Source organism: Rhamphochromis sp. 'chilingali', assembly GCF_963969265.1.
Source record: "Rhamphochromis sp. 'chilingali' genome assembly, chromosome: 15".
In the NCBI taxonomy this organism is placed as follows: Eukaryota; Metazoa; Chordata; class Actinopteri; order Cichliformes; family Cichlidae; genus Rhamphochromis; species Rhamphochromis sp. 'chilingali'.
The window spans coordinates 36,386,838-36,401,262 of record NC_137942.1 but is presented as its reverse complement, the minus strand read 5'-3'; the positions used below and the strand labels follow the sequence as shown (position 1 = coordinate 36,401,262).

General features: G+C 42.7%; 1 protein-coding gene across 4 annotated transcripts in view; it reads right to left on the bottom strand.

Moving 5' to 3' along the window:
• Positions 1–14,425, bottom strand: part of prr12b (proline rich 12b) — a 64,247-nt gene that overhangs the window by 12,432 nt on the left and 37,390 nt on the right. For 3 of the 4 annotated variants that reach the window (XM_080906540.1, XM_080906541.1, XM_080906542.1), the window contains 5 exons: positions 12,436–13,037; positions 12,228–12,344; positions 11,833–11,966; positions 10,776–11,578; positions 10,548–10,667 (listed from right to left, as the gene is read on the bottom strand). In XM_080906540.1, the coding sequence (XP_080762666.1) occupies positions 10,548–10,667; positions 10,776–11,578; positions 11,833–11,966; positions 12,228–12,344; positions 12,436–13,037 (1,776 nt within the window). Of the gene's footprint in view, positions 1–10,547; positions 10,697–10,775; positions 11,579–11,832; positions 11,967–12,227; positions 12,345–12,435; positions 13,038–14,425 lie in introns of all 4 variants that reach the window. The other variant, XR_013974557.1, reaches the window with a different exon arrangement.

Sequence of the window (14,425 nt, the reverse complement as noted above, 5' to 3'; positions counted from 1 at the left end):
TTGATTACACAGCGGTGGAGAGTAGACTTTATCACAGTAGATGTCTTTCTGAAAGCGCTGTAACTAAGTTTAAGAATATAATCCACCCACTGTTATCATCTTCAATGCCCTGTACCAACACAGAGCAGAGCAGCTATCTGAACGCTACTCCAACAGAGGTCGATTATCTTGTTAATAATTTCACCTCCTCACTACGTACGACTCTGGACACTGTAGCTCCTGTGAAAGCAGATGACTCGTAAGCTGGAGAGGATCATCAATTTAGCCTGGAGAAATAGTTTGCTGCTTTATAAGAAAGCCCTCCACAAAGCCAGAACATCTTACTATTCATCACTGATTGAAGAAAATAAGAACAACCCCAGGTTTCTCTTCAGCTCTGTAGCCAGGCTGACAAACAGTCAGAGCTCTGTTGAGCCAACCATCCCTTTAACGTTAACTAGTAATGACTTCATGAACTTCTTCACAAATAACATTTTAATCATTAGAGAAAAAAATTACCAGTAATCATCCCACAGATGTAATATTTTCTACAGCTACTCTTAGTACCATTGATGTTAAGTTAGACTCTTTTTCTCCAATTGATCTTTCTGAGTTTTGGAATGGTTAAAAAGCTATGTAGGGAATAGGCAACAATATGTACAATCAGAATCAGAATCAGAATCAGAAACTTTATTGTCATTGTCATGAGAACAACGAAAATAAATGAATATAAATCTAATTTGATGGATATAGCTTGTGGAGTACCTCAAGGTTCAGTACTGGGTCCAAAAATGTTTATTATGTACTTAAATGATATCTGCAGAGTATCGGAGATTTTAAAGTTTGTAATATTTGCAGATGACACAAATATACTGTGTTCAGGTGTGGAGTTGCCACAGGTTTTGGGGATGATCACACAGGAATTAACGATATTAAAGAAGTGGTTTGATATAAATAAATTATCATTGAATCTAGATAAAACCAAATTTATGTTGTTTGGAAACCAAAAGAAAAACATCCAAGTAGAAATATGTGTTGACAATGTATATTTAGAAAGAGTAAATGAAATAAAATTTCTTGGGGTGATCATTGACCACAAGCTCTGTTGGAAGCCACACATTACTTATGTTCGGGGGAAATTGGCACGGGGCATTGCCGTCCTGGGGAAAGCAAAGCATATGTTGGATCAGAAAGCACTGCACATTTTATACTGTGCTTTACTACTGCCATATATGAGCTACTGTGTAGAGGTCTGGGGAAACACATACAAAAGTAACACACAAACAATAACTATAATACAGAAAAGGGCCATTAGATTAATAAATAATGTAGGGTACAGGGACCATACAAATGCACTCTTTGTCAAAATGCAAGCTATTAAATTCCAAGACTTGGTGAAGCTTAAAACAGCGTAAATAATGTATAAAGTCAGAAATAAATTGCTTCCCAAAGAAATCTGTAAATTGTTCATAGAAAGAGAAGGTGGGTATAACTTAAGAGGGAAATGGAATTTAAAAATACAAAGTGCTAGAACAACTTTAAGAACTATGTCTATCTCAATTGCAGGAGTTAAATTATGGAACAGTCTAACAGAAGAAATAAAAGACAGTCAAAACATAAAACAGTTTAAAGTAAAATATAAAAACCTAATTTTAAATAAGTATAAGAATGAAGAAAACGGGGTTAACCCAGGACGGTAATGTTGCTGGTAATGGTGTTGCGGTTCTTTTTTGTTTTTTTGGTTTGTTTTGGTTTGTTGTTTTTCCATAACTAGTGTATCTGCAAATATACACATTCTGTATTTTTCATATGAAAGAAACTATACTGTGGTGGGGCTTGCTAATTTCTTGTTTTTGATTTATGTATGTTATGTTTTGTTTTACTTCATATGTTTCATATGTTGTTTGTTTAATTTAAGACAAAAAAAAATTAAATGAATGAGAGGTAAAACTTGAGGGGGTAGGGACAAATAAGTAAATACTTCAGCCTACTCCTTTTCAAACAAATAATGGAATGATATTTTGTAATGATTGTGAAGGCACATGTTTGAAATGTTTGAAATAAAAATGAACTGAACTGAACTGAACTGAGTTAACTTCAATAATTACTTCCTCCAAACCATCAACATGTCTTTTAGACCCCATTCCTACAAAACTGCTCAAAGAAGTCCTGCCATTAATTAATTCTTCGATCTTAAATATGATCAACCTATCTCTAATGATCGGCTATGTACCACAGGCCTTCAAGCTAGCTGTAGTTAAACCTTTACTCAAAAAGCATCTCTAGACCCAGCAGTCTTAGAATAGAATAGAATAAAATAGAATAGAATAGAATAGAATAGAATAGAATAGAATAGAATAGAATTCAACTTTATTGTCATTGCACATGCACAGGTACAGGGCAATGAAATGCAGTTTGCATCCATCCAGAAGTGCTTTAGTGATATAGATATATTACAATATATATTAGCAATAATATAGATATGTGAGTATATTACAGAAATGGGTCTATTATGGTATGTTATAATGTACACGGTATGAAGTATGTTGTGAATATTCTATAACTATAAGTATGTACAGGCCGTAGTGAGTACAAGCTATGTACAGGATATGAACAGGATATAAATATGAAAAACTATACAGAATATGAAATAAATAACTTTACAGAATCTGGGATATACAGCTATACAGAAATGGGAACTATGCAAGTTGTAAACAGTTGTAGGATTAAAGATTATCGAATGTACAGAATGATTATTTACACAGAGCTATACAGTAGTGCAGTTAAGATAAGTGAGGGTGTAGATAGTTTCTACAGAGGCTATATAAAGTGCTAGTGGTTGTGAGTGGTGGTTCAGTCCATGTTATTATTGTGTTTGAGGGTACAGTTGTCCATTGTGGGTGTGTGTATGTTCAGTCCATGAGTTTAACGTGGGTCAGATGTCAGGAGGCAGAGTTCAGGAGTCTGACAGCTGTGGGGAAGAAGCTGTTCCGGTACCTGGTGGTCTTAGTCCGGAGGCTCCTGTGGCGCCTCCCAGAGGGCAGGAGGGTGAAGAGTCCATGTGATGGGTGACTGGGGTCTTTGATGATTTTCCCAGCCCTTTTCAGACACCGCTTCCTGTAGATGTCTTTTATGGCAGGAAGTGGTGCTCCGGCGATGCGCTGGGCAGTTTTCACGACCCTCTGCAACGCCTTCCGGTCCGAGGCAGAGCAGTTCCCGTACCAGACTGTTATACAGTTGGTCAGGATGCTCTCGATGGTGCAGCGATAGAAGTTCACCAGGGTGTCTGAGGACAGGTGGTTCTTCCTCAGAGTCCTCAAGAAGAAGAGGCGCTGGTGAGCCTTCTTGACCAGCTTGGAGCAGTTGGTCGTCCAGGTGAGATCCTCGGAGATGTGGACTCCCAGGAACTTGAAGCTGCTCACACGCTCCACAGCCGTCCCCTTAATGTGGATGGGTGGATGTGGGTCAGCATTCCTCCTGTAGTCCACGATGAGCTCCTTGGTCTTCTCGGTGTTAAGCAGCAGGTTGTTTCTGTCGCACCACTCAGCCAGACGATCCACCTCCTCCCTGTAGGCGGCCTCATCGTTGTCACTGATGAGGCCAATCACCGTGGTGTCATCTGCAAACTTAATGATGGTGTTGGAACCATCAGCAGGTCTGCAGTCGTGGGTGAAGAGGGAGTAGAGGAAAGGGCTCATCACACAGCCTTGTGGTACACCGGTGTTCATTGTGATGGTAGATGAGCAGCGGTTATCCAGCCGGACATGTTGGGGGCGGTTGGTCAGGAAGTCCAGTAACCATTTGCAGATGAGGGAACTGATACCCAGGTCTGTCAGTTTCCTGATGAGTTGTGAGGGGTGGATTGTATTGAATGCTGAACTGAAGTCTATAAACAGCATTCTGGCGTAGGTGTTGTTGTTGTCCAGGTGTGAGAGGACAGAGTGCATTGCGATGGAGACTGCATCCTCTGTGCTCCTGTTCCGGCGGTATGCGAATTGGTGGGGGTCCAGGGTGGGGGGGAGACAGGATTTGAAGTGTGCTAGGACCAGTCGCTCTAAGCACTTAGTGATGATGGGGGTGAGTGCTACTGGGCGGTAATCATTGAGGCAAGATGGGTTGGAGTTTTTGGGTATCGGGACGATGGAGGTGGATTTGAAGCAGGCCGGTACCACAGCGTGGGCCAAGGACAGATTGAATATGTCTGTGAGCACTCCTGCAAGCTCCCCAGAACACGCTCTGAGAACACGCCCGGGGATGCCATCAGGGCCTGCAGCCTTGTGGACATTGATCCTGCTCAGCACCGCTCCTACATCGGTGGGGGAGAGAGTCAGAGGTTGGTGGTCTGGCGTCACGTCTGCTTTGGTTGTGATTGTGGGGTTCCCTCGCTCAAAACGAGCATAAAAGTTGTTGAGCTCGTTGAGGAAGGAGACATCAGAGGATGCGGGGGAGGGTTTGGTGGTCCTGTAGTCTGTGATGGTCTGGAGTCCTTGCCACATGCGTCGGGGGTTGGAGTTGGAGAAGTGTTCTTCTACCTTCTTTTTGTAATGGTGTTTGGCTTTTTTGATGCCCTTCTTTAGATTAGCCCTGGCTGTACTCTAGGCGTGTGCATCTCCTGACCTAAAGGCAGTGTTGCGGGCCTTCAGGAGGAGACGAACATCCCGGTTCATCCAAGGCTTCTGGTTGGGGTACATGGTGATCCGTTTCTGGGTGGTGACACTGTCTGTGGTTTTGGAGATGTAATCCAGTACAGATGAGGCGTACTGGTCCAGGTCTGTGTGGGTGAACATATTCCAGTCTGTGTTTTTAAATCTGTCCTGGAGCACTGCGTCTGTCCCCTCTGGCCACACTTTAATTGTCCTCACAGCAGGTTTCACACGTTGGATGAGTGGTGAATACCGAGGTGTGAGGAACAGGGAGAGATGGTCCGATTGTCCAATGTGGGGGAGGGGTGTGGCTTTGTAGGCTCCAGCCAGGTTGGAATACACATGGTCTAAAGTCTTGTCTCCTCTGGTGTGGCAGGAGACATGTTGGTGGAATCTGGGGAGGACTGTCTTTAAGTTGGTGTGGTTGAAGTCGCCAGCAACAATAAAAGCAGCCTCGGGGTGTTTATTCTGGTGTTTGTTAATGGCTGCAGAAAGTTCTTTCATGGCCAACCTAGCATTAGCGTCGGGGGGTATATACACGGCAGTGAGTATGATCGAAGTGAATTCTCTGGGGAGGTAATAAGGTCTGCATTTGACCATTAAAAACTCCGCATTAGGTGAGCAGTGACTCTCAGTAGTAGTGGAGTTCATGCACCAAGCATTGTTAATATAAATGCACAAACCTCCACCTCTGGTCTTGCCGGAGTCATCTGCTAGCCTGTCGGCTCGGTGTGTGTGGCGTCCTGCTAACTCGATAGCATTGTCCGGACAGCTTTTGTTCAGCCATGTTTCGGTGAAAAACATGACATTTGAGTCCATAATCCGTCTGTTGTTAGTGATGGAGAGCCGTATCTCATCCATTTTGTTTGCCAGAGAACGGACATTGGCGAGAAAAATACTGGGTAAAGGCAGCCGGTGTGGTGTTAGCTTTAGCTTAGCCCGTAGCCCTCCGCGCCTACCTCGCCTTTGTTTACGATCTCGGCGCCGTCTGCGTGCACTTCCGCCCAGCCGGGGAGAGTGGGCAGCCTCCGGTGTTCTGGAGATCTCTGGGATGAGTCGGAGATCGGCGATAAAACTGTTGGAGTTGTGAGTCCAGATGTCCAGAAGCTCTTGTCTGCTGTAGGTCAGCAACGCACAGCAATTCTGGACGAATAATCCGGTTAAAAGTAGATAAAAAACCGCTAAATAGCAGATTCTGGAGAGACACTGAGCATCGCGTTGTTCACGCGCCGCCATCTTGGATCTTAGCTAATTATAGGCCAATCTCCAACCTTCCTTTATATCAAACATCCTTGAAAGAGTAGTTGTCAAACAGCTAACAGATCATCTGCAGAGGTTTATTTGAAGAGTTTCAGTCAGGTTTCAGAGCTCATCACAGCACAGAAACAGCTTTAGTGAAGGTTACAAATGATCTTCTTATGGCCTCTGACAGTGGACTCATCTCTGTGCTTGTCCTGCTAGACCTCAGTGCAGCGTTCGATACTGTCGACCATAATATCCTATTAGAGCGATTAGAACATGCTGTAGGTATTACAGGTACTGTGCTGCAGTGGTTTGTATCATATCTATCTAATAGACTCCAGTTTGTGCATGTAAATGGAGAGTGCTCTTCACACACTGAGGTTAATTATGGAGTTCCACAGGGTTCAGTGCTAGGACCAATTCTGTTTACATTATACATGCTTCCCTTAGGCAGCATCATTAGAAGACATAGCATACATTTTCACTGCTATGCAGATGACACCCAGCTCTATCTGTCCATGAAGCCAGATAACACACACCAATGAGTTAAAGTGCAGGAATGTCTTAAAGACATAAAGACCTGGATGGCCGCTAACTTTCTGCTTCTTAACTCAGATCAAACTGAGGTTATTGTACTCGGCCCTGAAAATCTTAGAAATATGGTATCCAGGGGCGGATCTAGAAGGGTGGCATGGGGTAGCAAGTACCACCCTAAAATGATCCCTTGCCACCCCAAGTGCCACCCCAGTTTTGCATATGACAGTGTTGTTTATTAAAATAAGATAGCATTAAGAGTTTGAGCGTAGTTACTGTCAACAGTGAATATAAATACTAAAACTGAATATATTGGATAGTGTCTCCCCCTCCACCATTAACAAATGGTTCAGCCCATAGCAGGACCGGCTGTTTTCTTATTTTCAGTAGCAAGCGATGCTTATGATTGTGCCAGAGCACATTCTGAACAACACCATGGGAATTTCGCTTTTTACACAGGTGGGTGGATGTTACACTCTGGAAATGGAAGGAAGGTGAGTGTTATTAACCCTCTGTGGTCCACGGACACGCTGCACCTCCAAATCACATGACTGATGTAAGCTGATACAGCAACAAGCTGCAGCCACGCTGAGTCTCTGTTTCAGCCACATTGAAAATTCAGACTTCAAAGTTTTTAAATTTTAATTACAGGCCAGTAAATCCAGAGTTATGATCATATATATAAGCCACACTTTTTTCTAAATACTGTCGTCACGTTTTTGTGTGGGTGTGTTTTAAGCGTTTTCTAAGGACAGCGCGAAAACAGTAAAGAAAGAAAAAAAGCCACCTCTTTCCTATCGGTGGAAAAATGCACCATGTCGACCAATTAAAAAAAAAACAGTCAACACGTAGGATTTGGTTGTTTAGGAAGAGGGAAAAGGACGGTAACGGCAGTGAGAGAGAGCGAGCGAGTGAGAGAGAGAGAGTTTAGATGTGGGAGATTTGTGACGTTTAGTGTGGAGTGTTTACTTAGTGTGTTGTGTAGTTGTTCTGTTGTGTAGTCGTTTTGTTTTGTGTGTCAGTGAGGGCACTAATGAATGTCACAGAGGCACATTTGTAAGCACTGTCACGAAGTAGAAAACCAGTGATACACCTGCTGTTGTCAGGCCTGCAGGTTTGTCCCTGTGCTCTTCTGTCTGTTGGTGGACAAACTTGTTTTTTTACTGGCACACATCATTTGTAGGGCATCTTATTGCAACACCTGATTGTTCTCTTATTTTAATTTTCGTAATATGTTTAAATGGTTGTAGAAAATGAAAGAAACGGCAGGTGTATTGGCTGCATTTTTAGATAAATAGTTGTTTATGTTTACAAAATGTACAATTTATATTTGCATTTCAAGTTATAAAAATTTACTGTTTTTTTTTTTTTTTACAGTAAAAAAATACTAGTAGGATTTTAAGTTCTTTGTGTGGTTTCAGATCAGTAACACTAATGCAGTATGTCAGTGAAAAAAACAACTAAATTCAGTTGAGCTGAAAAGACACCAAACAAGGCAACGGGGAAAAAATAAAATGAAACAATCTGAGGGTGAAATACAAACGTAAACTCAAAAGGAGTCAAAAGTGGCCGGTTGTATTTCAGACCTCAGAGGGTTAATCCAACAAATCATGAAAAATTAGGTTTAAATTTTTGTTCATGACAGTGCAGATTTCTGACATTTTGTGTAATTTAAGCTGTAACAATGTGATTGTTTTCTAACAGTGTGAAACATAAGTTAGACTTGTGTTTGTAAATGAACCGCCCCATGTTGTGTAGCTTTCTGGATTTTATAATTGTTGTGCTAAATATTTATTTATTATACAGGCTATACAGTACATAACATCAAAACTCACATGTTTTATGTAACTAAAGTGTGTAATTATGTGGGCTACAGACAATAATTAAGTTCTAGACTATATTTATATGAAAAACGTGTATACTTACTGCATTTGAATTATTCTAACCATATGTAACCACCTGCATATGTGTTTGGAAAAAAAAAGGCTTCGATTTTGCCACCCCATTTGATTTCTTTGCCACCCTCATGCCACCCTAAGAAAATTTCTCTAGATCCGCCCCTGATGGTATCTAAGCAGATTCTTACTCTGGATGGCATTACCTTGGCCTCCAGTAACGCTGTGAGGAACCTTGGAGTCATTTTTGACCAGGACATGTCCTTCAACGCACATATTAAACAAATATGTAAGACTGCTTTCTTCCATTTGTGCAACATCTCTAAAGTTAGAAATATCCTGTCTCAGAGTGACGCTGAAAAACTAGTTCATGCATTTATTACTTCCAGGCTGGACGACTGTAATTCATTATTATCAGGAAGTCCTAAAAACTCCCTGAAAAGCCTTCAGCTGATCCAAAATGCTGCAGCAAGAGTCCTGACAGGGACTAGAAAGAGAGAGCAGATTTCTCCTGTTTTGGCTTCCTGTTAAATCCAGAATTCAAAATCCTGCTCCTCACATACAAGGTCTTAAATAATCAGGCCCCATCTTATCTTAATGACCTTGTAGTACCATATCACCCTATTAGAGCACTTCGCTCTCGCTCTGCAGGCCTACTTGTTGTTCCTAGAGTATTTAAAAGTAGAATGGGAGGCAGAGCCTTCAGTTTTCAGGCCCCTCTTCTGTGGAACCAGCTTCCAGTTTGGATTCAGGAGACAGACACTATCTCTACTTTCAAGATTAGGCTTCAAACTTTCCTTTTTGCTAAAGCATATAGTTAGGGCTGGACCAGGTGACCCTGAATCCTCCCTTAGTTATGCTGCAATAGACATAGGCTGCCGGGGATTCCCATGATGCACTGAGTTTCTCCTTTCTAGTCTTGTTAGATTGTTAGTTAATCATTTACAAATGAATATTGTCTGTATGGACAGCAATTTTGCCCCCTTAAAAGTGCACATGTGAAACTGGTTTTAAGCGATGCTGTTGAAACATTTGGGTGCGCCTAACTTTTGTGCTGGTGCACCTAAGAAAAAAAGTTAGGCGCACCAGTGCAACTGTGGCAAAAAGTTAGTCTAGAGCCCTGTAATGTGATTTTTTTTTTAAGTAAGTTACCACAAATTGTTACTTAATTTAGTTGAACTTGAAATGTTTGTCAGTGGGTAAACAATTAGTACTGCACAGTCAGAAACATCAAGTTATTCTTAGTACTGCATACTTGCAATGAATGAGTTGTCCTAACAGTCATAAGTAAGCTTTACTTAGTGTTTTTAAGGCAACGAGTTTGCATAGTTTTTTTGATTTCTGGGAACTAATTAGATTTTACAGTGTGATGCTGCCCTGTGTTCCTCATGCCTTGTTAAGTTTTCACATGTTAGTATAACCGTTCTTTCTTACTTCCTGTTTTATCAGTTAGTCTTGAGTGCACTGTCTTGTTGCAGCTCTGCTCCCCAGGTGATTCATCTCTGCTCCAGTCACCCTTCTGTATATTTATAGTTGCTGTCTTTCTCTTAGTCTTTGTCACATATTGTCAGCCCTGTGTTTTATGCTTTTTTTTCCACCTTCTGTAGTTTCTCCAGGCTCTTGGATTTAGTTGCCCTTTTAATTGTTTTCCTTGGACTGTTCTGCACATACAACTTATAGGTACTCTTTAAGATTTATTTGAATTAATTTGATTGGGGATTGGTTAATTGGTAACTCTAAATTGCCCATAGGTGCAAATGTGAGTGTGAATGGTTGTCTGTCTCTATGTGTTAGCGCTGCAACAGACTGGCAACCTGTCCAAGGTGTACCCCGCCTCTTGCCCTAAGACAGCTGGGATAGGCTCCAACCCCAACCCCACCCCCGCGACCCTGACAAGGATAAGTGGAAGAGAATGGATGGGTGGATGGGTGGACAACACCGAAGAGAATGGGTCAACGTTCTTCTGTCAATAATATAGCAACTCCATCTACTTAGTTCAACGACTGTTTTTGCCATCAAATGCAAAATGAGCTAATATATTTCACCAAATACTAAAATGGCTCAGTTTAAACATTTGATTTGTGTTGAAATGCTGAATAAAAATGTGAAATTTCCAAATACTGCATTCTGTTTTTCTTTGCATATTACAAAAATTCTTGGAATCATACAGACAGACATGCATGCATTCTCCATTTTCTTGGAGAATGCTTTTCTCTGACTTAAGACTACAGTGTAGTTTGAACTGAGTGCTCACCATCTGTGTCCTCTAGGGCTTGAATCATATCAGGGTCAAGTGCTGTGCTGACCAACATCTCCACATAGCTCCTGAACATGTCCCTCATGGCTCGACTGTTCACTCCACCCCGCGCAGGCCCTAAAACACAAAACCAGCTGCACAGAGGCCTGGACACAGTAATCGTTGGTTGAAGGCAATGGGTTAAAAATAAATGTGTGCATCATATGCACTCAAAGAACAGCTGACCTTCATCATCACTGAGTAAGGAGTAGTCGGACTCAGATGAAGAGGACAGCACCGCCTTCAACCATTTCTTCCTTTTCTTGGGTGGAGGCTCAGCCTTGTCCTTTGAAGTCTTGGCTCTTCCCTGAAATGCCATCTTTATGTCTCCTCGGTTCTTCTCTTCTTTTAATGCCATTGTATAATCTCTGTTGACTTGCTCCATGTTCTCCTTTCTTTCTTTTTCCTGAGCTTTCTCCTTTTCTTTCGGCTCACCATCTGTCTCCATGTCCCTCTGCTGTCTGTCCTTCTGGTCTCTGTGCCTCTCTCCCCATTCCCTCTCCCTAAGTTTTTGTTCTCTCTCTCTCTCCTGTTTCTCTTTTTCTATCCTCTCCCTCTCTTTTTGTTCTCTCAGTGATCTTTCCTTTTCTTTCCATCCTCTCTCTTGGTTCATCCTTTCCCTCTGCTCCCTATCCTGTTTTTCCTTTTTCCTTTGCTGCCTCTCTTTAAGTTCCCTTTCTTTTTTCTCCTTCTCCCTTCTTTCACTCTCACTTTCCATTTTCACATCTCTGTGACCCCTCTCATTTTGTTCTCCACCATCTTTTTCTTTCTTGTGCCTCTCTTCTTCTTGTTCTTTGCGATCTCTCTCCTCCTTCCTTTCTCTTTCCTTATGTTCCTTTTCTACTTTTTTCCTTGTTTCTCTCTCTCTTCTTTCTCTTTCTCTCTGCTCCATTAGCTCTCTTTCATTCCGTCTCTCCTTGTGTCGACTATCTATTCGAGGTTGGCTCTGATTGTGAATGGTCAGCAGCTGTTTAGGTAGAGGCTGGCGTCTGTCAGTCAGTAGACATGAGGAGAGACACTAACTTAATTGGTGTTTGTCTTAAGCACAGGCACATGAAACATAGATTAATTAAAATGTTGAAATTAGTCACTGAATTGTTTTTGTGTGGTACAGTCTATGTGTGTTGAGAGTTCATCAACAAGTTTTATGGGAGGGGGGAGTTTGGGCCTGGTAATCCAGGGTAACCTTGATGCAGGCCAGTTCTGGTTACACTTTCCACTCAGTGTCTTTCTCTCGCCTTACCTCAGAGTCAGGCCAGCTCTGTGCCATGGCTTTCGTGAACACACTCTGACGTAATCTTTTTTGTTGACATTCTCCAAGAACTTCACATATAAACGCTGGTAGTGCACTTTGGCATCACCAAAGTAACCCAAATACTGAGAGAACAGACAACAATTAATATGTCATAAAGAGATATATTTGTAAAAATTCTAATGTTGCAAAGAATATAATGATCCATTCTACAGAAAACTGCTTTAATGTTACGTTTTAATAGGCTGAGAAGAGAAAAACGTCAAGCATCAAAGAGACTGGCTCTGGGAACAATACCAGGTCTGTGTTGAACTGTTTTGAACCCAGAGCTGTCCACCAACAGTTTATGTCCTTAAACATAAACTACGTCTTTTTGAAAAACTCACGTTACTTGTTGCACAGAACTGCCTTTGACCATCTTTGATCTCTGGGCTGAATTTCTGGAGCAAAGCTTTTTGCACCCTCCAGATAGGTGGAGGCTCTCGGCCTGTCTGCAAGGCCATCTAGTGATACAGACAGACAGTCAGCATATATTATGGCTGGTAAGTTATCTATTCAGAACACATACTTCCTGAGGCCTGTGGCATGACTCACCTTAAGAGTACCAATGTCCTCAGTTCGCACCACAAACTCATCCCGCTCACGGAAGATTCCCTCACCTCCACTCTCACTGTCTTCTTCTTCACTCTCCCCAGCGATGGCAGCATCAGCCTGCTTCTTTGCCAGGTGAAGGGAGGTAAGACGCTGGGATTGTGGGGCCTCCTCTGGCGTTGGAGGTGATGGTGGGTGAGAGGACAATGAAGAGGGTGAGGAGGATAAAGTGGAAAAGTAAGGCAACCCAGCTTCAGGTTCCTGATCCTGATCAGAGGATGATGGGGGAGGTGTGGTGGATGGGGGCGGGGTCGATTGGCCGAAGGGAAGGTTGAACAGCGGTGACGATGGGATGACTGGTGGCGAGGTGGAGGGGGGTGGGGAGGTGGCTGCAGTTGAAGCCTGCTGGTAGGAGGATTGCTGCATATGCTGATCAGAAGAAAGATCACTTAGACTGACTTCTTCCTCATTCTGTTGGACTGGTGGTGGAGAAGGTACAGAGATTGACGGGGGAGGGAGAGGCGATGGTGATGAGTATGTGAGCGGTGAGGAGGAGATGAATGGTGATGGAGGTGCAGGAGCAGGCACACGTCCTGATGGTGAATCTGAAAGAAAAGGCACAGGGTGAGTTTATAATATTACTTGAAAAGACTTCGGGCATACCGGGCATTTGCTCGGTGGCCCGGTGACTTTTTTTTTTCTTTGTAACGGCATAAACAATGAAAGGTGGTGGATTGGCCAGATGCTGGTCGGTGTGTAAAAATAACTCAGTTGTTTGGTGGTGGCTGTGGCGGTGCTCAATAATAATAATAATGATGATGGATTGCATTTATATAGCGCTTTTCGGGGCCCTCAAAGCACTGTACAAATGCCACTATTCATTCACTCTCACATTCACACACTGGTAGAAGCAGCTACAGTTGTAGCCACAGCTGCCCTGGGGCAGACTGACAGAAGCGAGGCTGCCATATCAGATTCACTTCCTCAGATTCAGTAACATTAGCAAGTGGTGGAGGCCAGCAGGTGGATGAGAGAAAGGGGAGGCAGGAGGACAGACCCGAGGTGGCCAAGATGTCAGGTGAACTGAACTTCAGGTAAGAAGTTATGACCTGCAGTCTATCAGGTTCAGATATAAACCAAGTTTAGGTGGAGTTTATTTTTGTTGTGCTGAGTTTTTACAGTCAGTTACAATAACTCGTACTGTGTGCTAGCTAGCATGATGGAGTTTCTATACAGCTGGGTGGTGCTATGATGTTACTGATAGTGAACTTTATTTAATTCATAAGGTTAGTTAGTAGAGTTTCCAACCGTCCTGTAAAAAGACGGAATCGTCTCGTATTCAGAGAAAATATTACGCGTTTCGTGTTGAGGTGAAAAGGAACACAGTTTGTCCCGGACTTCAGCTACAATGAAAAAGACACAAAGCTGGAGTTATTCTGTGTCTTTGCTGCACAGCTGCCTCTTCTTCTCTCATTCTCTCCCCTGCCTCTCCTGTTGCTACTTCAATCATGAAACTGATCAATGATCAGCTGATCGTCTCTCTTGTTTGTTTATCGCCCACTTTGCGCCAGAAAGAGGAAACCAGCGGTTGTCGCACTAAACAACAGCAGCACGTTTCAGCTTGATCAGCTGTTGTTAGAATTTATTTAATATTAATTTCTAGTATCAGCTGATGTTTGCTGGAGCCACAGCTGTAAAGCTGCTGGTCATGATGTCAGTTTGGATATGTGGTGAGAGGGAAACATGAAGATGAAACCAGGAGATGTCCTTACTGGATCATCAGAGCTGAACAGGTGATGGAGAAACAGGTTTACCTTTTAGGTCACATGAATGAGTTGAAGTTATGAACTGTTTCTGAGAGACAAATAACACCAGGATCCTTTTCTAAGCAGCTGACAGCTGGTAACTGTGCAGGGGCGGGTCTAGCAAAGTGTTGCCAGGGGGGCAGGTAGGGCATTGACGGGGAGAGGGGGGCAGAAAGAAATACTTTTCT